General features: G+C 37.2%; 1 protein-coding gene and 1 pseudogene across 1 annotated transcript; one reads left to right on the forward strand and one right to left on the reverse strand.

Moving 5' to 3' along the window:
• Positions 1–1,588: 1,588 nt before the first annotated feature.
• Positions 1,589–15,520, forward strand: LOC103703435. Its single transcript, XM_008786273.4, has 11 exons — positions 1,589–1,954; positions 2,202–2,286; positions 6,001–6,197; positions 8,792–8,874; positions 11,127–11,172; positions 11,284–11,340; positions 11,460–11,514; positions 11,602–11,702; positions 11,794–11,857; positions 12,014–12,147; positions 15,173–15,520. The coding sequence occupies exons 1-11, from the start codon at positions 1,877–1,879 to the stop codon at positions 15,344–15,346; spliced, it is 1,074 nt and encodes a 357-aa protein (XP_008784495.1). The 5' UTR covers positions 1,589–1,876; the 3' UTR covers positions 15,347–15,520.
• Positions 15,521–16,294: 774 nt separating this feature from the next.
• On the reverse strand, positions 16,295–26,573 carry LOC103703434 (annotated as a pseudogene).
• Between the last annotated feature and the right edge of the window lie 463 nt (positions 26,574–27,036).

Here is a 27,036-nt window from a genome sequence, read left to right on the forward strand (position 1 = left end):
TGATTTAAAAATGTAAGTCAATATGCTAATTCATATAATAGCTCCATAATTTTGTCACATATTCTACTTTTACTAGCCCTTATCATATATTTATTAATCATATAAAATATATTGTAATAAAATATTAATATATTTATCAATATATTAATTATTAATATATTCTATAAAAATATATTTATTATTCCTATAAATTATTAATCTTATAAAAATATGTTATTTTTAAATATAGAATTAATATTTTTATTTATACTTATAATAGATTTTTTAATACTAATAATTATTTTGATTAAAAAATAAGGTAAATAGGAGTAATATATTAATCATTTTCATTATATAAATATAAAATATAATAATATATTTTCGCTATAATTTAAAATTATCCTTCAATAATAATATGATAATAATATGATTAGTAATATATTATAATATAACATATATCATTAATATAATATATAATATCAATATAATATTATTTATATATATAACATTGACATAATATATTGATGGTATATTAATATATCAATTTTTTTGCTAAATTGAGGGGTATTTTTGTCTTTAACTTTCAACCCAGGATCACTGTCATGGGATGATCTTGGTTTTCGGACCTCAAGAACGGGCATTCCATCACTGGGTTGTACGGTGATTTGAGGAGCGAAAGTGATTTAGGATCACCGCTATATAGATTCACCATGGTGCAACCAAACGCGGTGATCTCATCACCTCCATACATATCACCCTTGATTCTGGGATGATCATCCCATACCAAATGCTCCCTTAAATTTTTGGAGCTGGTGATAGTCATGCAAGTTTTATATTTCATATGCCACTAGCTTGTTACCACTAGTTAGGGTGATACTCGCAAAATATATGTATAGCCGTTATTGAGACACCCTCAAATTCAACGCAATTTGGAGAGCTCAGGATTTTATTTGCGATCAATCTGTCTAAAATAAGATTGATACGTTGTTAATGATGTATTTTTCTCTTTTTTATTTTCGAATATATATATATATATATATATATATATATATATATATATATATATTATAAAGTGTAAAGATAAGATAGATGGAAGGCGCATGCATGTCTGCTGTGCTTATTTTTTCGAATAGCAGCTCAGAAATAGAAACAAAATGCAATTCTGGCTCGATGTCCGAAACCGGGTCCGCTAAAATGCTAACCCACCCATCATCATGACTTCATCATCTGGATCAGGCAAAAAACGTCTCCGTTTCGAATATGACGCGTGGTCATTCTCTCGCTTGTGTGCACGACGGCTGCCCCCCGCCGAGGCACGTGTCACTCACGGCCCGCCTATCAGAGACACGTGTCAGTCACGGCACCATAACGGTGACGTTCCGGAAGAACAGAATTCCCCCGCGGCCCCGCCACTTCCGCGGAATAAATGCCTTCCTTCCCTCGCAAGCCTCGACTCTGGAGACCACTAGGGTAGCCTATGTACGGGGAATGGGGCATATTTGTTATTTTATTGAAATTCTTTGGTTATTTAAAAAATCTTCCTTCCGTTATCTACATCGCTCTCGGCCCTCGGATATGCGCTAACGCGTTTATCCACTGTGCTCCTATAAATAGAGGGGGAGAGGAGAGAAAAAGAGGAGAGAGGTTATTTCTTGTAACCGAATCCAAGAATCGGTTGATGGACTTCCTTCTCCGAACCGCTTCGAGAAAGTCCGGAGACCGCCTCTCTCTTTTCCCCCAAATCTAGCTAAGGTTTCGAATTCTTTCAGCTTTTCTCGTGCGATTTCTTTCGAGTCCTGCCTTGGACCACCGACCGCGAAGGCGAGAGGCAGTGGGAAATTAGGGTTAGGGTTCGCTGTCGCTTCTCAAATGCTCTTCCATTCGGGCGTCCGCGAGAATGAGCCAGGGTTCGGCGAATCGGAGATCGGCTTACCTTACCGCGCTTGCCCAAGAGATCGAGAGAAAGCTTCAGCGGGTGAGATCTTATTTCTGACTGGAAGCCCTGTTTGCCATTTTCGTGTTTTGGTTTCCGATGATAAGAATTTCGATTCTTGAAACCCTGAGTCGATGGTTTCTTTGTTTCTCTCTGTTGCGAGAGATGGGCTCTGCTTGCACTTTTTCTATCGCATCTATTCTTGATATAACCGTTTAAACTTCTATATAGATGAAGAAGCTGATGGTGAGGTCACTGAGGTGTGTGGTTTCTGTCTTTGTCGTTGCAGGCGTTGAACTATCCGTCGCAGAGAGCTGACCTGTTACAACAGTTGCTTGCTGATATAGCTTTGGAGATAGATGATCGAGCTCGAGGTACGGCTTTGTAGCTTGTAGCATGTTGTAATGCTCCATGCGAATACTTCTGAAATCTGAATGGTTTCTTATTTTCAAGTGGTTTCTTTTTTCCTCCACCTTTACTTCTTGATCTCAAGAAATATAACCAACGGAATTTAGAGTAATTAAACTTTGATTGGATGGGGACAAGATATGCTGCATCGTTGTGTTTATGATTTTTTGTCTTTACTTGGACTCCAATTTCTTCGATGAAACTGCTTAGGTGAAGCCTTGATAAACCAGCTTATGGACTTATCTTTTGTTATATGCTTTTCCATCATGTTCTTGTCTAGTGCTAGTTTTCAGAGGAGCCTAGTTTGTCAGATATCTTTTTAGATATGAGCTCTTAGACCTTAGTCTACTGAATTTCTTGTCCAAAAGTTACCGCTATGGCCTCGGATGGTGTTGGTTGTAGAAATCCCATTGGAAGAAGATGTCAACAACTTGGATTATCAGGGAACTTCTCAAGAGTTGGTGGAAGTCCTATGCTTTTCCACGTTGTTCTTGTCCAGTGATAGTTCATAGATGAACCTAGGTCGAAGGATATGTTTTTGGGAGTAATGCTATGGGTGGACATTATGTGCACACAAACAATCCACTTGCTATGTGGCAAGAGGGGATCGGTGCAACTCTTGTTGCCAAACAAGGAGGTTGTTATGTTGTTGCCAAATCAGCAGTGATGAGCCTGATGAACTTTTCATGTGCACAGAACGGGTTGCTCCAAAGCTTTTTCTCTTTTTTAGTTATGATAATCTACTTTCATTAAATGATTTATTAGATAATCGAAAACAGAGGATCTTGAGTCTATTAGAGAACTATCTCTCTAGGGACTGTGAAAGATGTTCCACTAGAAATATTTTTGTTATGGCTTCGACTCATATTCCCCAAAAAGTGGATCCTGCTCTATTAGCTCCGAATAAATTAAATACATACATTAAGATAAGTTGGCTAGGTAGCTGACCCTGTTAGTCCATTCTTTCAAGAATAGGGGTATAACCATTTTGCTTCTTATAATACCATTTTCTCCGCTTAATGGATAACCATTTGCCCCTAATGGGGAACTGCTTTTCATCTCAAATCTAGATGATTAGATTTGCACTCGAATGAGAAGAAAACGAGTGCCCTAAGATATATCGAAACAATCTATCAAAAAAATAAAACCTTTACTTTCATTTTCTTTTTGGAGGGTCCAACCCGATTCACGATCGAATTATATATCTTCGATGCATCATTGTCAATATGAATCCAATGTTAAGAAAACAAATTTAAATAAATCAAATAAGGACTTATGAGCTTTTAGACTTTAGTCTACTGCATAACTTTTCCAGAGGTTATGACTGCATGCTAAAAGGGTAAGCATTTAACTACCTTATTCAGATCATTAAAACATATCTTTACCATTTTTGTCTTAGGAATAGCAAGTATGGACATTGACTAGCAAGCAAGACCATCTATCTTGAAAACCCAGAGAACCTATAAGTTAAATGAACCATAATAGAAAGCATGCAGGTAATAGAGGTCGTAAAAGAATATTATAACCTAGCAAATCTCGTTAGAATGCTGGAAAACATGATAACCACGTAGTTGAATATAATGCATGATGGCCATGGGACATGGGAATATGCACAGATGCATGAAGGAGTAGGAGACGTTGGTGGAGTTCTGGCACTTTGGAATTGGATGGCAACTTATTATTTCTTTCTATGATGGAGAGCAATTAATTTGGTCTGCACGTTGTTGCTGGTCCAAATTCTTGTAATGTACCATAACATAATTTCTGAAAGCATTGCTCTGTGAAAGTTGACTTTGGTATGAGTTAGCTTTTCATATAGGTACTTTGTAAAAGGGGACCTTTAAATGAACTAGCAGACCATTTCTTATCTATAGCAAGGCTGCATTTTATACAAGATTAGCTTTATGGGCTATGATATGGTTCATGAAAATTTTCTAGCTTTCAATCAATGACGCATGGATGCTAATGTGAGTGATACATCATATCAGACCCTCAAAAAAAAAAAAGAAGAATTGCATCACACACGCACAATATATACTTTATGTACATATAACTGAAGGTTGTTATCAACTAATTGGTTACCCCATGGGTGTTGCGCCTGTTCCTAAGCTAGCAGCATAAGCTTTGGATCTTAGTCATATAAATAAGTGGTAATCTAGGCAGAGGCAGCCTAGGTGTTATGAGTTTCATGAACCACCTGGGAGGTAATGCAGGTTCATCGCTTATAATGCTAATGCTTATGCTTTTGTTCATGTACCTTGTTTGCTCTTGTTTGTTGACTGGGTCCTGCATATTTTTCCAAGGCGGGTTCCGTTTTGTAAGGTTTAAATATCAATCTATCTCAATTTCTTTAGCAAGTGATTTACGGAAACAGAAATGTCTATGCAAAAAACAAGGTTAAAGGAGAAATAAAGCTAGTTGGAGCCTGCTCAAGCACAAAACAGTATGTACAAGAGGGTCTTTAATTACATCATTAATCATTTACAATACAAATCATCAGACTATCAAATGCAAAACCTAGTTTCTTGCCACAATCTGGAAAACAAATAGCTGTTAGGAAGATAAAGCATCAAGACTTTGTTACCATAAAGCTAAATAAATTGTTGTTTCAATTGTGAACTTATTACTTGGAATCTTCTATCTAGGGTAGAGTACCCACTTCAGAATCTTCCTGGAATCTTGAAATGGCACCAGCTTTCTAAACACTTCCTTAGTTAAGGTGGTTCTAAATCTGACTTTGGTGACGATTAAAGTGTTTCTTATCTGGCTCAAGTAATGAAGATTGTAAACCGGATCCTTTTGTTTAGAAAATAAATTGCAAGTTCATCCTGTTTTATGAACACTGGAGATATAGATAGCGAATGTTCTCAAAACATGGGAATCGAGCATCTGTTAAACTTTGACAAGAAAGGTTCAAATACATTATCAGCCACTATTGTCAATATGTTAAGAGTCAGACATCCTGAAGCTATGCAAGCCACATGCAACCCACAAGATCGTGTACCTCACTCTGGCAAGTAACCCTTTCTTTATGTCAAAAACAGAATCTCAGAACTCTTTTACTGATATTGGACTCCTGATACTCTAGGGAACATGCATGAGAAATCGACAAGCAAGATTGCATGCATAAGAAATCAAAAAGCAAGACACAGAAAATAAAATTGTTTAAGCATTTATATAATGAAGACAATAAATGCATTGTGGTAGGACTTGATGATAATTCATCAGACTTATTGATCAGATGCGAAAAGAGGGCTTAAACTAAATTATTATGGTAGCAGCATCTTATGTAGAACATCAGCTTTGTTCTTGGATTCATGTTCTTGTATGCACTTCCAATGGCAAGCATGCATTAGACGTTATATTCCTGGGGTTTGAAAAGTGTTGTTTGTTTGTCCTTATGTGCATGTTCACGTCCACATGGATTCATATTCCTGTATGCACTTCCAATGGCAAGTGTGCATTAGATATGCTATATTCCTGGGGTTTGAAAAGTGTTGTTAGCTTGTCCTTATGTGCATCTTCATGTCTGCACAAATTTGCTCATGCAAGCTCAATTCTAACATGGATACTTTCATAGAAAACCATTTTGAATCAAAGTGCCATTCTTTTTTTTGAATACACAATGCATCTAGAATTGTGCAAATGTTTTACTTTTTCCATAATGTCATTGAAAACAGACATAATTGTCAGTAGGAATGAAGATGGAATTGCCAGAGCAGATGATAGAATGGATAACTGCCTGTGCTTTTATGAAGTTCTTGCTGATCACTATGTTAGGGTACCTGAAGATGGGAAGCACATTCTTGATTTGATTGTTCAACTCTGGAGCCATTCTTTTGTGTCACATATATTTGCCCTTCTATTCCACAAGTGGGTATGTCTTGCATTTGTAGAAAGCCTTTGCTTGGGTTTGTTTTGCATTTTTATAAATTCTTTATCACAGTAAGTCCTTTATTGCAGTAAGCTCATACAATATATTTTTAAGATGCTGTTAAAAAGGTATGACCACTTATCTGGATGACTATTCTAGTCCTTGTAGCCAGTTTGTATACATTGTGAAGATAAAAAACTAATTTGTCATGCTCTTTTTGGGTTGGCTGTTACTTACCTATTTGTAGTTTGTGTTGCATATTGCATATTGCATACCATTATTTAGTATTATCATGCTGTAATGTTAGTTTCTTTTTGAAGCTTTTCTATAGCCCTCTGGAAGTGGCAAGCATGTACAAATTCAGATGTCCTCTCAATTTAATTTTTGAAATCTTGATGTGGTTATGATTGCTTGTGGTATCGTTATTCACAATTACATCCAACAGTCATGGAATCAAAGTATGTTTTGAAGCTTGCGTAGATACTAATTGGAGAATAAAGCCAACTATATATTAACAGAAAATTTGTGAGAGATAAAAGAAAAATCTCATGCTATGATATGCCATAGTATAAGGTGCATTTATAAGACCCAGATATATGCTAGAATCACCAAGAAGCTCTCTTGAAAGGCTAATGTGTATTTCAAGATTTAGCTAGCACCTATCGAAGCCAAGTTTTTTTTTTTTAAGTTGTAATCTATTAAAAAGATAAGGAATCTTTATGAAGATCATGACTATTTTCCTGATAAGGCTTGCTGTAGTGAGTGGTGAGATGGGTTTGAAGTCATTTGTATTCTGTCACTTAACTTTTTCCATTCTAAAATCCAAGCTTAGCTGATTCGCTGGTTATGCTGGCGACATGCAAATCAGTACAATTTGTACCAAATTCACAACACAATTCAACACAATTCGGAGTTCAATTTTAGCTGGCGCATTTTAATCTGGGAGTATTTGATTATTAAGACTCTAGACAACATGCAAGTTAGGAGGCCTCCATGAGTGGGATTTTGTATCCAAGGAGACAAGATTTTTGGATTTTATTTAAGAAATTTGGGAAGGTGAGGAGAAGTCAGGTAGAAGGAAAAAAATAGAGTTCCTATTATCTCTCAAGTGACTTTATTTCGATATCAAATATAATATAAAATTGGCTAATACATGAATTCTAAATCTAATTCCATGTGCTACTTCCTTTTCTCATCGATCAAAGGGTTCTGATTTATTTGTTTTGTATTTGTAAATTCTAAGAGCTAGCTATCCTAATCAATGTTAATTTTTTATTAATATTTAAAAATTACTTTCTAATCCTATACTTATTGAATCAAGTTCGTTGACAGTTGGTGGTTTTCGAATCATCTACCCGAAATTGTGTTGAAAGAACCAATCTATCAAGTATAATGTAACTAAAAACTATCTACATGTCATGTATGTGCATGTCTGTGTGTGATGAAATGCATGTTTAAATGCGTCGGTGGTTCCAGAGAATTCAGCTATAGGAGAACCAAGAACGGAGAGCTCTCCTTTTTTCCGCTCGACTCTTTGGTCTTAAGAATGCTGGTTTTAAGAACAAGTGACCGCCCTTTTCCGACCCGTACTGCCCAACTAGAGAGTGGATAGCTAATGCGTTCCACTTATTGGACAGAGTCTATGGTCTGTTCGTGACCCCTAGATGCTGAAGGCGTCCTTGGGGTGATCTCGTAGTTCCTACAGGGTGGATGGGGTTGGTCCATGAATTTTTCTTTCTTTTATATCGAGAGTAACGATCAGTCGAAGAACACCATGCATTGATGGGCAATGAGGACCCATATTGACTATTATGAGATCTTTTCTTGTAGCCGGCATCATTATGCTGTTATAATAGTCATTTACTATAATAATATTACAACATAGTACTATTATAATGTACTAAAATAACAATATCATTTTATTATATTATAATGACAATATTATTATTATATAATAATATAATCATATAATAAAAGTATTGTTATCTTTTATAATAAATTTAAAAATTTATTGCTAATTATATTATTTAGTTAAATATCAAATTAAATAATTTATAAATTAAGAATTCTTTAACAGTTTGGATAGTAGAAACAATTAGACAATTGAAGGCATTATATATATCTATTGCCATTATTTTTTGATATTAAAACACTTTCTCAGTTTGGTTTCCAAATAGATGTTAAAGCCCTGTAGTGACCAAACAGTAAGCAACTTTTTATTAAAAGCTCTAGTAGTGAAAACTCTACTACCCAAAGCTCTACAAACAAGAGCTCTATTGCCTACAACAATGCCAAATGGGGCCCAAGTTCATAAAAATATGAAGAACAAAGTATATAAAAATAACAATTGGCATGTTGACATACTCGGTTCAGTTAGAGCAGCATAGAGGGGTTACATGATGCTAGCTTAATTTTGTTTGTAAGAAAACCAAATACAACATATATTTTCTATAGCATCCTTAATTTGAAAAACAAGTTGAAGCTCTTTAGATCATCTAAGTTTAGTATTTTATAATTGTATGTCATCAAAAGATTATTTTCTGTGCATATATATTTTTAGTTGACCTAGCTGCTTTACATTGGCTTACTTTTTGCAGTTGTTTGAAGTTCCTATTGAAAATACTGAAGCCTTGCTACGTTATGGATCTGCACTTGTTCAGGGTGCTAGAAATGTTTTCTGGTATGTGTCAGAAGTCCTTTTTTTTATAGTGACTATCCTTTGATTACTTTGATTTAACTGCTTAAGATACACGACCTATGATTAATATGTTAGGAATTTGAGAAGAGCAAATACTGGACCAGGAACCCAATTCTATTGGGGAATAAAGTGAAGTTTATAAAAGTGCAAAAGACTCACCAAATGCACACTGTCATGCTAAGATAAGCATGCATATAATCTGTCTACCTTTTGTGCTATACTAAGTTGGCAATCAGCAATGCACTACGTGGTATTTAAGAATATGATGGTCGAGTTTAAAATTAAAAAAAAAAAAGAAAAAGAAATGTTATTGTTTAATTTTTTCATTTGGTTTCAGAAAGATTTTCATACTAATTTTCAGGACCATTTTTTTCTCAAAACAAACCAAAATGATCTCTAGTGGGTTCCTAAGTCCTATTTATGTATGATTATCGTCTACGTGTCCTGCACTAGATCTAGGTTCTATTAGGATTAGATTCTGAGACATCGAATTCTTTAGAATTTGTGGATTGTGTTGGATGAAGTGGCTTCTTCATGGATGCGTTCCCTCAGCTCTTATGTCCGCTCTCTTTGTACTTTTTGCCTTGTTCTATCCTAAACCTTATTTTCCCCCTTCTTATACCCTCTTACTGTGTTTTGACTGTTATAAAAGAAGAAATTTCAGATATGTCCTAATTTGGTATTTATTCTACTTACAGAAATGGTAGAAATGGGAGACATGAAAGGTGTCCTCTCTCTTTCTCTCTGTCTCACTACACACACACACACACGCATATATGTAGATGTATATGTATGCATGCATGGATACATACATATATGTATGAGCAATTGCTGCACCGGAAATAAATGGAAGTTACAGCAGGAAATAAATGGAAGTTACCCATAATCCTCCATCTACAAGTGAAGGATGTATGTACGTATGAGCAATTGCTGCACCGGAAATAAATGGAAGTTACCCATAATCCTCCTCCTACAAGTGAAGGATATGGCGACAGTTGATGTTGAAAGGCATGATGGTGCCCATGAGCATGCACCCAAGAATGGTGACTGATGGACGTCAATATTGAACAACCTCCAAGAGAGGGGAGAGCACCTTTTGCCTAGTTGTAGCAACTTGTTTATTTATGATAATGCTTTCTTGAATTACTTCTGTTAATAAAATATGCATAGGAATTTACTACCCAAAGTATAATACTTGTTTGAAATACTTAACAGACTGAGATGTACATTTGTTAGTAAGGTGATGCATGATCTCTTGAAAGTGATTATAACTTCTACGAAAATCAAATATTTCTCATTGTTTCAACAGAATAAAATCTGATGTTGAGAGTTTAATATTTTAAATAAAAGTTTTGGTCTATGTGAAGGTTGATCCCTAAATATTAACACATCCATCAAATAAGCCAATTGAGTTCACAAATCCAGCCAAGTATGCAGAGATTCTTCTTTTAGCATGTAGAAATATGGATTGAAAGAAAATGTAACAAACTGTAGTGGAGTTTTCACCAAATCCAACAAACATGAGTTAAAGGAAGAATGCGTATTCTTCTGCTTGAACATCTGTTAGTACAATAATTCAGTTTCATTGGCACAGTAAAAATCCAAAAAGAAAGTAGGTATGGAAGGAATAGGGACAGCTTCAGAACATATGAAAATGTTGTTTCAGATGGTCAAAACAAGCAAGATTTTTTATGCATGAGTCCATTCCATCATGCATCCAATTAATATATAATGGTGCATACAGGTCAAGACAGATTGGTTCAGTAAGATATCTACTGGTGAGTGATACACTTCTGAGTCATTCCAACCTATTTCATCGTACATGACTGTACTGACAGTACTCATGATTTTTGCAATGGGCTCCATGAGAGTAATTTATTGAGGAGGTCTGCAAAATTTTGTGGAAATTTATTTTACTGATCAATTAATTTTGTTACTATTCATCTGGTCCTTTGATGAAGTTGTTCATGCATAGTATGAAACATGTTTGATCTTTTATCTTGGAATGGACCTAGTCATAACCAAGCAATTTGGTTCACAACTTCTTTAATTTGAACTTGGTCCAACTTTCATGACCAAACAAGTTCGAATGGTTCACTGATCACCTAATCTGAAACTACGATTGAAGTAACTCTTCATAAATTAAAATTGCTTTGCTTATATTAGTTTGTTCTGTCTTATGGCTTTTTGGAAGAGGAGTTAAAAAGATAATTTCATTACATGTCTGTTGGCAGGATTGATATACAAACAAATACGAGGCGATTTTTATCCTTGTTCTGTGTAAGATATATATTATTACCTGTCACAACTTTTTTTTTAATTCTTTGTTCCCCTTTTTTCGATTGTGTCATTATTGTGTGAACTTATCCAGTGAATCCATTCTTTAACCAGTATCTTCTTGAAGAGGTTGCACTGGTCCCAGAACGGAGCAATAAAATTTCTTTGCAGGTTCTGGTTTCTTTTTCCAACTCATATAGTATTTTTATATGATCATCTTTCATATTGTCCTGTAAGCTTGCAAGTTGCGGTTCAGTTTCTGATTTGCCTTGTTTTATCATTTCTTTCAGGCCCGTCGAGACCTGTTTTTACTCATATCCAGATTCTTATTTTTTTACAACTTAGGTGTGCAATTATTAGCTTTCCATCACCCTCTGAATTAAACTACTGCGTCCATCCTGTGATGTTCCGTCATGTTGTTGTAACATGCAGATGACTTTCTTGAAATTCTTCTACAGCAGTTTCCTACTTTTCCAAATTCTTTTTTTGTTGGTGGTCCAGCAGACATATTTGTTATTGAGCTTACAGATCAGGTATATGCTTTTGCTAGATGAGCAGCCATAGCCATATGATTTTCTGGTGCTAATTATAAAATCAATTGTACCTGCATTGTTTACATTGCAGCTTCAGAAGCTAAAAGTGGAGCCAGTGCTTCTGCATTACCTTTCTCACATGAGTGCCCTACAAGGTTGTAATTAGCCCAAGATTTGATACACTACTTATGTCATAATCAAAAAAATTGATTTTTGAATTTAAAGCAACCTTTATTTAATTTGAAGTTAAATCAGCTCACTCTTTCAGTAATATTTACTTTTTTGAATTCAATGACAACTAAATTTTATAGGATTAGAACTGAGGATGAGTACAAGCACAAGATTGAAGTCATGCCTCTACAGCTTCACATCTCCTGGGGGTCCTATGTATCCAACAAGGGCTGTACGCCATGCAGCCTGGGATATACTGGATTTTCTTTTCCCTGTAAGTCTCCTTGTACCTTTTCTGAACACAAATAGGAGATTTACATGATAGATGCTGAAGAATCTATAAAATAATACGTAGTTTAATCATCCACCAGCGGGTCTTTATAGCTTGTTTTGGCATGATTTCGTGTCATTACAATATTTGTGCCTATCATTTTGTGAATGATCTTCATCCTTTCCTATGTTATAACATTGATATTGACCATTTATTCCATGAACTTTGATAACTAAAGCAAGCAGCCAGCATTTTTGGTACTATCTTGTAAAAAATTTGTTGTGTGTAGCAATTTATGATAGTGAATGTAATGTTAATCAAAGGGGTGCATTCAGGGTTGGCAGAACCGTCCTAAACCGGATGGTTTCGGCCGTTACGAGCCGCCTCGACGGCTGACCAGCACGGTTCTAGGAACGGAAATGAAATCCGTTGCCGGAGGGCGAGAAGAAGAAGGAAAGAGAGAAAAAGAGAGCGAGCGGGGGAGGGAAGGAGATGAAGAAGAAGGAAGAGAGAGGGAAGTGGAGACCGGTCAGCGAGCCGCACGGAGGACGCTTCTCTAGGCTCTGTGGCCAGGAAACAAGGCGGGTCCTTTGTTCGCTTGCCGGCTTCACTTAAACATTGCAAAATTAAAAAAAAATGGGGCGACCCCTGTTTCGAACAAAACAGGTGACCTGCCCTATTTTTTGGCTGCGAAGGTTTCTTCCGCCTCCAACTTGGGCCGTCGGCCTTCGCCGGCCCTCCGCCGGTCTCCCTTCCTCTCTCCCCTTCTCTCTCTCTCTTCCTTGTCCTCTATTGTGTCGGTATGGGCCCGATATGGCACGGCATAGGCCCGTACCGACTAGTCCCGTCAGGCAACCGATACGATGCTCGGTACTAGTTCCGCCGACATTGGGTGCATTGGTAGTTAAGCAATCCAACATAATGGAATCAATTCTGGAAGTTTGTTTGATCTCAATTTATGAGAGAATGGAAAGGGTTTTAGTGGACTAGCATCTGCCTTGGATTTTGCTGTTCTTTGTGTTACCCGTGATAGATTTGTGTTGACTATCATGACCGCTGGCATTTGATTAAAAACCATAAGTAGTTCATCTGGTGAGTAGGTGATTGAAATTCCATATGGATCGCAATTTAATGGAACATTGACCTTGTCGTGTCTGGAAACATGTAAAGAGGACATTGGTACTTCTCTATTCATCGATTATTTAGAATGCACTTTGAGAATTGAATGATGATTGGAAACATGATAGAGATTTGACATTTCCATTTAAACAGTGTCAGTGACCTAACTCCTTGCTGGAAAGATTCACCGTGTCAGTTACTCAGTGAATGTTTGTGCACATGCATGAAAACCAGATGCTTGCAATGAATTTACAGCCCTCAATTTGTTTCCCTGATAAAAATTAAAACACCTGCGCACATACATAGTATTTGAACGCTTGCAGTGAAGTGAATTGTCATAATCATGGTATATACAAAAATTATGTTTTGCATAATAGGTGGATGCTTGTGGGGGGTCAAATGTTTCTGCCAAGCTCATGGTCTTGCTAACAATTAGCAGTCTTGCGTTAGTGAGTATATTAGCAATCTTGCAATAAATAAATCGCTAATGCTTCTCGTTTGCTTCTATCTTCCATTTCGATATCACCAAAAATGTTCTCAACATGCTTCTATCTTCCAATTCGATATCACCAAAAATGTTCTCAACGTGCATTTTTGCAAGTTTCTTGTGTGGTGGTCTCTTGGTTGCATACATTGTTCTTTGAGTGACCTAGTTGGATGCCTAGTTCTTGTGTGGCTTAGTTGGATGCCTATATCACATCATTGCCCACATTGCTGGGAATGGCCAAAACAAGTAGCTAATTTGGATTCTGGAGTCTCAGATAATTTAGGGACACGAGTCTCTGAGTGGACTCATGGGATCTAGGATTATGATGTTTGTGCCCCTCAACTGTACCCTACTTCCCTTTTTCCCTTTGATTCTCTGCAGCCCTTCAGCTTTTGACTGACTTCAAGATACGAGAAGCAAAATGCCTATATCACATCTTTCCACACATTGCTGCGATGGCCTAAACATCTAACTAATGTGGATTTTGGAGTCTCAGAAAATTTAGGGATACAAGATTCTTCGGACTCATTGGGATCTAGGATTATAATGTTTGTGCCCCTCAACTGTACCCTACTTCCCTTCTGTCTCTTCGATTCTCTGCAGCCCTTTTACAAGTTGACTGACTTCAAGATACAAGAAGGCAGAACAGAACGGTTTCATGAAGATATAGGATGAACCAGAAGGCACCAAATTAAACTCCTCTCTTTATTTTTGGATTAAAATAATGGCGCATTGTGGATTATGCGCGGCTGTTGCAACAATCCAAATGTCTTCTGCCAGAAATTCTATGAATGGGGCAAGCAGGTGTGATATGCTCTGGGAGGGGCTTTCTGAAAGGTTCTTGTTCACTACATGGTCAGTAGTTTTTTTGTTTGCTTGGATAATAGTTGTAGTGTTCTCTCTCTATTTGTAACTCTCTCTATAGAGAGAGAAAGAGGTCAGGTTCAAATTATACCTGGTGTAGTTCTAATGATGATGAGGATCTCAAATTGGGTGCAATCTATCATCTCTAAGCCACTTACACATCAACAAAAAAAAATTCTAGCTTATATATCAAATGGTTAAAAATATGTTATTATTTTGAGTTATTTAAACTGCCTAATTTTTGATTGCTTGTTGTATAGCTTAAGAGTCTGATTGATGTGGAAGCAATTTAGAAATAGTAGATTATATTCAGTAGTTTATATCATCGGTGAGAGATCCTATCATTCAATACAAAAGGGATGTAACTTTATAGAAGTTACTTCAAATGTTAGCTCAACTTGACCATTAATGTATATGTAAGGTTCGAATATATTTGCTTTTTGTGGAGGTATGGTTAAAAATCTGCATGATAGAATCTTTTAGTATTGTTTTTTTTTTCTTTTTTTCTTGTTGGTATTTGTTTACCTATAGTATTTAGTGGCTTTTTTTGGGTGACAGGTTGGACAGTACCCACGGCATGTTATTAGCCTTTTTTTCCGGCTGCTGTATCCTTGGTGTTGGCCCTCATCTTGCTGGAATTTCATTATGACGTGTGTCAGAACTGTTATATACTATATATTGAGGTTGATTATTTCTAGTTGGGAAAGCATAAGAAGATCTAAGAATGCATAGCGGCATTTATGATATACTGACTTGGAGAGTTGGAATTACGTTGGGAGGGTATCAGCATTACTCAATGTTGTATCTTGCTTTTTGCTTGTAATATGGTACTCTTTATTCTGCCAAGCACGATAAAGGTTGATCGTACACTTGTTTATTGTGAGTTAGGTATTCTGATTTTCTTGACATAGGCGGTCAATGCTAACTGATAATGCAGCAGTAAGTAGTTTTACGAGATATCACATGCTAAACTGAGAGATCAGCTCAAGTGAAACGTTCCGCAGAGCCTTATTTTCTGAAATATCACAATAGCTAGCCTTTGCTCCATTTGATTTCATGAGTCAACCAGATACTTACATACATCCAAAGCTTACTGGTAAACGTACAGTCCAAAATTCGGTTTGTTTTGCCTTAGGACCGTGGAGGCAAACTAGATAGGCTTCAGGTCTCCAAAGAAAAAAAAAAAGGAGAAAAAAAAACCAAAATGAAAAAAATTAGTTACACTGAACTGCAAAGAATCACTCCTGGGTTTAGAGACCTGATATGATTAATTACATTTCCTCCAATATACACGGTTCTTGCAACCGGTCGAGTAAAACCAATACGAGTAATTAAACATTTTGTCTCATCATGAGCACCATTTCTCATGATAGCACCGTCAATGAAACGGTACAGCAAATACCTTATAAACTGCTTCATACAGAGTCTCAAAGCAAGCAAAACCATGCAGGTATGATACCACTGAGTTAATTCCTTAGCAAGCAAAACCAACATGGTAATGCACCTCTAACATCGTAAGCTCAGCCTCACTCCACGAACCGAGACCGCAAGCATCAGCCTGCTTGCAGTTGACACAATTCTAATGCTACCCGATGCACGATCATGCATGTTCCCAAAATTCATGGGCACAGATACAGCTGGAAATCCACAGCAGCCCACATATATTTTTTGATTCAGGCACCATACGGAAGCACCAACCTGCTTTCAGTTGATGCACAATTCTAATGATATATGATGTACCATCACGCATATTTTCAGGCATTAACGCTACCAGAAATCAACAGCAGCCCCAGATAATTTTTGGTTTAGACACTTTTGGCACCCTATGCTCTGCCTCAGTCCACAAGCATCAACCTGCTTCCAGTTGATGCGCAATTCTAAATACATCTGATGCACCATCATAAGTATTTTCAATATTCATGGATACTGATACTACTTGGAAGACAAATCAGAAGCAGCCGAAAGAAAATTTTTGGTTTAGCTGGGTGAAGGAACCTGACATCCCATCAACTAAGTAGCAGCCTCAAAAAGAACCGAAAACACTAGGGGTAGACATCTGTCACCAACCACCTGCAAAACAATGCAATACATTTTTTTTAGGCTGCAACTGCATGGCATATTAATATTATTGTGGTTAAAGCAAGTTTCAGTGCTCAAGAGAAACAAAAAGGAAAAAATAACAGATTTACAGGGCGACAATCATTTATCAAGTGGATAATTCAGTAACATTATTCAGCATTAGGCAGATAGATAATTAAGAAATAAGACACATACCTTCAACCAGTTCGGCCTGTGCAATAATTCAGAATGTGAAACTAGGATTGCATATGCTCAAGCACTGCAATTTCCCTTCTGCAGCTGACTTGAACAGCTTGCACTACCAATGCAGGATGGAATCTGAGCAGCATTAGTGAAAGAGAGTAAAAAACTAAACCAGCCAAATGGACTGCTCCTTGAGGGCAGTCACCGGATGTCCACTTAATCCAAGTAGCATGCTGAAATCAAAAGGAGCAGTAACAATAAGAAAATCTAAGCCCCATAAAACAGTGAAGTACTAATCTTAAGAGTGGTTTCCCTTCCATACAGAGTAGTAGAAAACTATTGAGCAGCATTGAGCAAGCAACTGGAGCACATAAAATCCAGGTAAGAGATTTCAATTAATTTGCATCACCTCTGAATGGTACTTCTCCAGATCAGGATCAAGCTCTGCAGCAGATATCGGCTCATTGCGGCCTTTACCTTGACCACGGCCACCACCTCGTGGCCATCCTGTGGAGCCCCTTCCTGGTGCACTGTTAAATTATCATGCCAATACAAGCAAAATTTAAATTTTAAGGGATAAACAAAATGTGAGAAACGAGATGGCAGAATTGATCCAATGCTTGTTCAGAACATTTCAACTAAGGAAGCAAGCAAAACACAATCAATTTGGATATCTTAGTATCCTTAGGAATCTAGTAAGGTGAAGCATCAGCATTTACCAGAGGCCAAGAATTTCCTCCAAAGATCACCGAAAAGATGTTTTCAAGGTGTATTGGTCTAATGTCACAACAAAATCATAGTTTTGCAAATGTCATGCCATAAATAATCCAGACTCCAGTCAAATGATAAAACAGGCTATGGACCTCCTCAAACTCTATATGCTGTTTTTTGCAAAGCATACTCGAGAACTAAATGCTGTAAGCTACAGTATGGTGGTTAAGGATTTCTCCCTGCCCATTGTTGTTTCTTAATTAACTCACTGGCACTGATTTATTACACAAGAACAAGATTCCAAGTGTCTTCAAGAATTCCTACAGAAGGGGAATACAGCCTACGTTTCAATCCAAACTATTTTCCAGTTTAAAAGTAAACTAACCTCACTGTATTGAACTTTTACTGCTCATAAATAAATTAAAAAAATGTCATATAAAAATAAACAATTATGATTAAAAACTGCGCGCCTTAGGCATGAAGTGATCAACAGGATGAAATTAATTCTAAAACAATTCAAATAAAATGAAGAGTAAATACTGGACGGCCCTAAACATGGTCAAAGCTTTATATTATACTAGCAAATTAGTTACACATCACTCAAATATCTAGAAGTATGAGAAATTCAATTATAGGTAAATTCCCTGCGAAAAACCAACAGGTGAGATCCTAAAAACTAGCTGTAGAATCATGTACAGTGGTGAAATTTAATTGCAGAGACATACAGTTCTTTTTATTGTTCAAAGGCCAAATTGCACAAGAAATGGTAAGAGTGGCACAGGGAATGTGGATAGGGAATACTGAAGGGAGATCAGGAACGAGTTTGACTTCAAAATGTAGCTATCCTGCTTCTAAGATAGATGAGCCTTTCATTGCCATAGCAAGCACGTAACCATGACAGAAACATGTTAATGAATCACGCAAAAATCAGAAATGGGGATTGCTACACAGTAAAATTTTGAACAGCATTGTTTGCAGAAATAGAAAAGACAGTTCTGAGATGGGAAATTAAACCGAACCAGTAGTACCATATATTAATTACCTAGATTCTAAAGGTTGAAGGAAATCAATTGATAGACAAATTTGCTAGCAGAATATAATCTATTTGTCTAAAATAATGTTTCTCGAGAGGAAATTTAGTTGTGAATCTTTACACCTTTCCTTTTCCCTTACAAGAGTACAAGTGCTTGTTCCTTGTAATCCTCTTCATCTTTTGATATTAATCAAGTTGTGTTTTACTGCCTACCAAAACATGTTTAGGTTTTCCCATCAAATCTTGTTTTAACTAATGTCTAATTTTTAAGATTCTGAGTATCTTTAACCAAACTTATTCAAAATATCAAAAACTTGCTTCAATAATAAAAAAAGGCATGTAATGTGAGAAAGCGGTATATTTGTATACATGTAGTTAAGGTCTTTGTGTCAACCAAGGTAACATTTTGTATCAGCCGCTCACCAATATAATAGAAACATCGGCCAGTATTATCTCTCCTGATGTAAGCCTATATACCTCGATATATTGGCCAAGACGATATCGGTATCCCTTTCAAGAATAAGTTTCTGTTGCTCATGAAAATGACAAACATTTCAATTATATTTTGAAATATCAGGTTTCTTTTCTCTCAATAGGATCCGGGCCAGCCCACTACAAAACTATTCATGGATACTTAAGAATATAGGGCTAACCCAACCTATAATCCTATAATTTTGCTGGTTGTACTAGCCCAATCCACGAATCCAATAGGATTTTCAGCCCAATCATACAAATAGGCCCTTAACAGGATTTTCTATTATGTTTTCACCATATATTGGCCGATGTTTCAACATTTACCAAAATATCAGAGTAATATCAATTCTGTCAAATCCCTCTTAATTTTCCACCTTGGCCAAGATAAATCGATTATATCGGTATTCAGTAACCTACTTAGATTGCTCTGACATAGAGATTTTAAAAACCTTAGTTGATGTTTGCAATCGTCATTCATAGAATGTAACTATTATGTGATGTACTATGTGCTCCTCATCACTATGTTATCGTCTACCATTGTAAGCTAGGAAGCATTAAAATTAGACTGCGAGTAACATGTCCAATTCCATGTCTACATGTAAGAAACAATTTTTCAATCTCTGAGTGAGAAGATATGCTATGAGGAGTACAAATTAAAAACATCTTGAAATAAGCAAAAAAAAAAACATTTTTTATTTTCTTAGCCTTCAATTGTTGAAGTATTTAGTCTTTACAGAAAACAATAAAAACATAGGCAATCATATACATACTTTTATACTTCAAATACTATAACATGTTATCTCAAATACATGTTGTTCAATTCAAAAGAAAAGAAATGAATTCTGAGGCTACCTTAATTCTCAGAGTGCATCCACAAGCGTGCATATTCGAATTCTAAATCTTTTTCCAAAAAGAACATGTGCTACCTTCTATGATGTTTCTTCAAGGAACATTAAGATCCAAGCAATATGAATTCGTATATGAAGATAAATTTTGACAAGTATCAAATGGGTTATCTTAGATTTGCAATTCAGATTTGAAAAAGGATCCTTTGTAGAAAACTACAGGCAAAAACGACTTACACCCCTCCAGAAGTACACAGTATCATGCACCTGTAAATTATACATCAGATAAAATATTGGGGGGCCTTCATATTAGGAGGGCATGGTTTTGGTGCACATGGAACATGTAAAGACTTGCAGTCCTCAACCTAGTTACTAGGAATAGCAGACTCATTAATGTTAGTACAGAGATAGCAAATGCAACGTCAATATAACTAGCAAATGAGTAATTAACAAAATCAGAATATTAAGGAAACCAATTTATTCGTTTGCTGCATACCATGGTAGAAATCTCAATACATATTAGCAAAGGGCAAACTACTATTAAAGTCAATGTATTTTCATTTGAATGCTATAGAAAAATGAGAACACAAGCACATCATAAACTTTTAGCATCTCTTAACAGGCAACCTTAAATATTTAAAGTTTTAAACCACAAACTAACATGTGGGCATGACAAAACCGATGGTGGGGGGAAAAACCTTTGAAGATTTGCAAGATTGATTATATTATATCTCCAAAATATCAAAAATAAAATTCTAGGATTGAAAAATGAGGTGTCATATGCTTTGTCAATACTTATCATATAAATGATTCATTAATCATGACAATGTTCTGCATAACATGCCTGTCAAGCTTGTATATGGGAGATGACAAGCTGGAATATAAAGAAGCTAAACCATTTTAATCTTGGACACTAATTTATTATACAACCAAAAGATTCAAACATGGGAACTAATTGTTGAAGCCTCTATTATGCCTATAAAGAAACACGCTAATCTGTTGATCCTTTAGGCTAAGGTTTGGCATCTTGATTTTTTATTAGGCCTTGGTTATGGTCATCATCTGTTCTAATGCAAGAAAATTAGACAGACATAGTGCTATTCTTTCACATTACATGCTTAAACCTTTTGTTAAATTTCAAACCTTGATATAAGAAGACTTTCATGTACTTTTTTATTGACTGTTAGTATCACAATAGCAGTTACAGTAAAAGAATTGGAAAAAAATACATTTTGGCCCCCTCAAGTTTTAGACACTTAGCCACCAAAACTTATAGTTTTCAGTTAGAACCCAAAAATTATTTTATTGTGTCAATATAGTCGAGTCCATTTTCTACCGCTGATGCCGTAACGAACAATCCTAAAAGACTAAAACACCCTTCTATCTGATGGCTATTTGCAAAGTCTTCTATCTCTCTCAATTGCCATCATGCTCGATGCCCTCCTCACATCCACTCTGCAACACACAGTCCTCCCTCTCCACCATCCGCTCTGGTGTTGCTGCCTTCCAATCTTCCCTCCATCATACCCACCAAGAGATCAGTGGCCCTGGTCACCTCCTCGGCTCTCACACCCTCCAGTTGTCCAACATCCATGCCATTGTCGACCTCCTCTGCCTCTCCTGCAATGCATGTGGCCTCCTTGGCATCACCGTGATTGACAACAAGCTCCATTGTCTCTCCAGGACCTACAACTGGCTCCAACTGATCCTCCAGATGAATCTCCCACCATTGTCTCTTCAAGCATAAGCTCGCTAACGTCCACCAGTGCTCCAAACTCCACCATGTCAAGCAAATCCAAGCCCAAGTTCATAGACTCCTCGTTAACTTTGCCAACTAGAAAACTTTGTTCAAAAGCCCCTCATGTTGCATATAATTTTTGTCCCAAACTCGCCCATTGACTTGTACTATAGATCTGGTATTGGTGGATTTTTGATGCAACAGAGATATCATCTCCTGGAATTCTATGATTCTCGGGTTAGTGAGAGTTAGGGATCTGAAGGAGCCATGCTGCCTTTTTAACAAGATGCACGAGAGGGATACACTGAGTTGGAACACTCTAGTGGATGGGCATGCAAAAGCCGGATAGATGGATGAGGCTTTCAAATTGTTTGAGAGGATGTTGGGGAGAAATGTTGTCTCATGGTACATGGTGGTATCGGGTTACTGTAAGATGGGTGACATGGGGACATGGTGAGGCTGTTTTGTTCGATCAGTTGTCCATCAAGAACTTAGTCACTTGGATCATAATGATATCAAGGTATGTTAAGAAAGCCTAGCAAAGAAGGTTACATGGTTGTTAGATCATATGGAAGTTGTAGGTTCCGAACCAGATGCTGCTGCAATTGTAAGCATCTTGGCTGGTCAAATTGGTGCCCTCAGTGTTGGGTTTTGACCCACATGACCACAACATGGTCAGTTACAGAATGATTACCGTAACTGACTCCTAGAGAAGTGGAAGAATAATATCCTTGATGGTAGGATATTCGAAGGGGTCTCACCCTCTGCCCATAACGCGAACACAGAAAATTGGACTCCATCTCCGGGTGTTTGAACAGGGGCCAAGAGGGAGAAACGAAGCTCGATCATTCAGAAAATCCATGGATTCAGGTACGCCACCCTTCATGGTTCTATTTATGATCCTATTTACAGATGGTTTACACTCAGATCTTGGGAATTAAGTCATCTTGTCAAATATCTATGTAGCAGATGGCCGCTATGATGGTGTGGCTAAGGCAAGGATTCAAATAAAGGGCTTAGGGGCACATGAGCCAAAAAGGTCCGATCAGATTTAGCTCAATAATACAGTCTGTGAGTTTACAGTTGAAATAGAACACACCCACATACCGAAAAAAATTTCAAAATGCTTCATAGGTTGGGCAGCACCTTAAGCAAGTCGGATATGTCCCAAAGGCCTAATAGTAAATAGTTGGTATAATCAATGGTTAAAGATACAAATTTTATTAGTTGGCGAATGAAAATTACAAGAGGAGTCAAGGATTTGGAATTTGAACACAATGGCACTTCGCCTCACCTTCTTATAAAGTGTTTTGGAACAACAGCATTTTCGCATATACACTCAAGTTGCATTTGCAAATTGCTTTGTTGAGCTTTTCTTATTAGAGATAAAGTACTATGAGATGGGTGGTACAAAAATGCATTATATGTATAAAGAGATGGAACGTCTAGAAGGGCCCAGTTGCTATTTCCAAAAAGCATGCTCTCGAATCAAAGAAATCCAACTTCTATTTCGAGAGAAATTTAAAATCTGCCCGCCATTTCTTTCATTTAGAGAAGAAAATCATTAAACGAATATCTTGAATAGCTGTGTTGGTATGTATGGTTCGAAAGAGACTTATAAGGATTTTGGATTGCTTCAGAGATGTCAGAGAGGAATGTGGTCTCACGATTCACAGTGGTATTGGGTTATTGATGGCATGGCGGAGGCAGCGACAACGACAGCGATAGGATGACAGCGAGCTTCTAGCTCGAGGAAAGGCGAGAAAGGCTTGGATAGCCTATGAGGGGAGAAGGATGACGGTTTGGAGAGGAATCAGAGTGGGCAACAGTGGTGGGAAAGGCCGAAGTAGTTGAGGGCCTCTATTTGCAAGAGGAGGAGGTGCTGGTGGTGGTGGTGGGAGGAGGTCAGTTCAGAAGCTTCAAAGTCAACGAGGATGAAATAAAATAAATAATTAAAGAATCTTTTATGCATAAGAGAAGGATATTTGGTATTTCGGGAACAAAAGAGTTTATTAAATCTCACATAATGGCCACACAATAATGCTATCTAATAGGGACGGAAGACTAGACTACATTGACATAATAAAATAATTCCAAGGGTCTAAATGAGAATTTTTAAAGTTTTAGTGTCTAAATGTTTCCCACCAAAACTTGAGGGGATCAACATATATTTTTCTCTAAAAAATCAAGTTGGAATATAACAAGGTTAAACATGTAAATATTGTAACATCATTTCATGCCTATCATAAAAGTTGCAATCAAATCAGAAAAACATATTGGTATTTTAAAATATTATGGAAACGGGAATTTGTTAATCGTTGAGGGCAATATAGAAAGGTAATATTTTTTAAGACAACAAGATGATGCATGTCATACAGTTGCTTAACTGAGGCAATTTCTGCTAATAAGTAGACCTAAAATAAAAGCAACCCATCTCACAAGCAATAAGCAACAATAAACAATGAACTAGTTACATGGCATGCATCTCATAAAGACAAAAATCTCAAACCTTTTCAAAACACCATTGAGTTTTCCAATAGCCCTCACACGAAACATGAGACACAACAGGTGGCGTTGCAGTATTTGTTCTGACAATCTCTATTTTCATCGGCTTGCCATCGAGTAGCACATTGTTGTATCTTTTTACAGCTGCTAAAGCATCTCCTCTCCTTGAAAAGACAACTTCTGCTGTTCCCTTAAGAACAACATTTTCAAAATATGAGGAAAAACTAATGAAATATTAAAACTACAGTCCAAGGCCAAGTTGAAGGAAATACCTTGGGTTTTTGACTCCCATCATAATTAATTGAGTAGCGCCTCAGATCGCCAACCTCTGAAAAGGGTTCCTGGACCAGATTAATAAAATTTTAGACAACCAAACAGGCAAGTTTAATAAAGAAAGATATTTTCCTCTTGACAAGACATAAGATTTTTTCCTCTTGACAAGACATCAAGAGAAATAAAAGGAAGGATTGAGAGATCTGATCCAATAATAGAAGCACTCAACAGATTTTCCTGAGGAATAAAGAACTCGTCCCAAGTACTTCTACAGTTGAGGAGATCCTCAAGCTTGTATACAATCTGCAACACTACCAATGCACAGCCTACAGAAAAGATTGAAGTTGTTCCATGGATGCCATATAATATCATGTCAAGCTGGGATAGAAAGGTGAGGTGACCTAACGGCATGACATGAATCTAAAAGAGCTTGCTTGCATTGCAGCCTGATTTTACGTCTAATTTCACAGAACTACCCATGTTGACAGGGGAATATGTTTGTAGCATGCATCTCGACTTCTGTGCAGCAAACTAACACAATGAATATCCAAGAAACCTGTCTCCATCTCTCTTAATTTCTCCTTGCTGTTCCTCTATTTTTTCTTATTCTCCTTTCCATATTCGTGGGAAACAAGGGCCCCCCTCACACACACACCCCACTCGCAAACTAGTTTAATCAGTCCATGGACGTATGCATGACCCTGAGTGGACAATGATATCTTAAGGTTGATACTTTCAATCTGATGCTGTTAAATCCTCCCATCCCCCAATCTTCTATTTGAAAACTCCTGATACCTTATCCTTGTAATGGTGGCTATAGGAACATAGTAATCTCTAACATTCTTCCTGCATTTATATTTTGACCATACCAAGTGCAATGCTATTAAGCCAAAGAAGCATTCAGATGATCCAACATGCTATACCAAACAAGAAAGATCAGGGTATACCAAGCACGAATGATCATGCACCAAATCTATGACCAAGGTGTAGCTAACAGAAGAGCAGAAAAAGTAACCGTCCAACAGGTTACTCACTCCGGGCCCACAGATATAGAAGTCAAGAATCGAGTCTTTTACTTAAGATATATATTGAATAAGATCTTGAACTTTTTGTATACCTTGGGTGTTAAATTTTCTGGAACGCTATCCTCCTTTAACATATTAAAGGGAAGAAAATCCAAAAGAGCCCCTAAAGAAAATTACAGAACAGAGTTCTTTAGAATCTATCCAATATGTCAGTTGTCAAACAGATGTCAGGGTTGAATTAACATAACATGGAAAATATCTCCAAACACAACATGGAACTTTTTGGCCCCAAAAAAATAAAATAAAATTTGAAAGAATAGACAAGAAAGAACTACAGACCCTGACAGAAGTATCACAAAGTTTAATAAATAAACCAAATCAAAGATAACAACCTTGATGTCCTCGTTGGAGACCCCCGTAGTGCAAGTTGGATATGTAGAGCTTGGTTCCCGTCTCTATAGCTGATTCCCTAGCCGCCGACGCCGGAAAACCCCTCATCTGACTCGGGTACATATCGTGCTGCCATGCCGAATTCGAAGCATGGATCGGATATCAAGTTAGAGACCCTGGATTCAAGAAGAGAAGACCGCGATGCTATAGCCGGCGGAGATCTAGAGTCCGGCCGGAATGGGGGAATCCTAATCGTACCTTCCCGACGGAATAAGGAGCGGTGCGGTTCCCAGGCGAGCGGGGCCGGGGCCGGATCCTCGTCCCGGGCCGCGGGATTTTCCAGCGGAGGACTTCTTGTTCTTCTTGATTTATGTCATCGAGGTATATGTCCAAGGCGCTCGGCATGTCCATGTCTAGGACACCAAAGAGGGAGAGAACGAGGGCGGAGATGGGACCGGAGAGCTAAGGTTTTGGAAAGGAGTTTGGGAGGAGGAGATTGGGGGATATAGGGTTTGGAGGAGAGAGAGAACAAGGGCGGAGATGGGATGGCAAAGCTAGGGTCTCGCAGAGGAGTTTGGTGGATTTTGAAGGAGGAGATTGGGGGTTCTAGGGTATGGAGGGGAGGGGAAGGGGGTGAAGATGAGAGCGAGACGAGGGGAAGCGGGAAAACAGGCCGGGGTTCGAGAGTACGAACTGGAATGAATAAGGCCGCCTTAACTTTGCGAAAAAAAAAAAAAAGGCCGCCTTAAAGAAACGCGCGTATGAACGGAGTAATTGAGACCGCTTCGCAATTGGAAGTGTCCTGTTCATTTGGCTATCTCGTTCATGGGCTATCCCCCGAAATTTTATTTGTTTAATATATTTTTTTAATTTTTTTATATAATTAATTTTTTAAATATTAATAATAATAGAATTAATATGCTATACCACAATTAAAATTTATTGCTATGCAATACAAATTTGGCTATTCAATATTTTATATGTTATAATTTATTATATTGCCCGCTTTAAATCTCTTGAATAAATACATCCACTCGCATCAGATACCAAAATATTCTGAAGACAATCCGGTAAAACAGAGAAGATCTCCCGTAGCTTCGAGCCACTATACACTACAAAAAAATTGATCTTTCCTGACGTTTTTTACATCTTTTGCCGACGCTTAT

The sequence above is a fragment of the Phoenix dactylifera genome, chromosome 3 (genome assembly GCF_009389715.1).
Source record: "Phoenix dactylifera cultivar Barhee BC4 chromosome 3, palm_55x_up_171113_PBpolish2nd_filt_p, whole genome shotgun sequence".
NCBI lineage: Eukaryota > Viridiplantae > Streptophyta > Magnoliopsida > Arecales > Arecaceae > Phoenix > Phoenix dactylifera.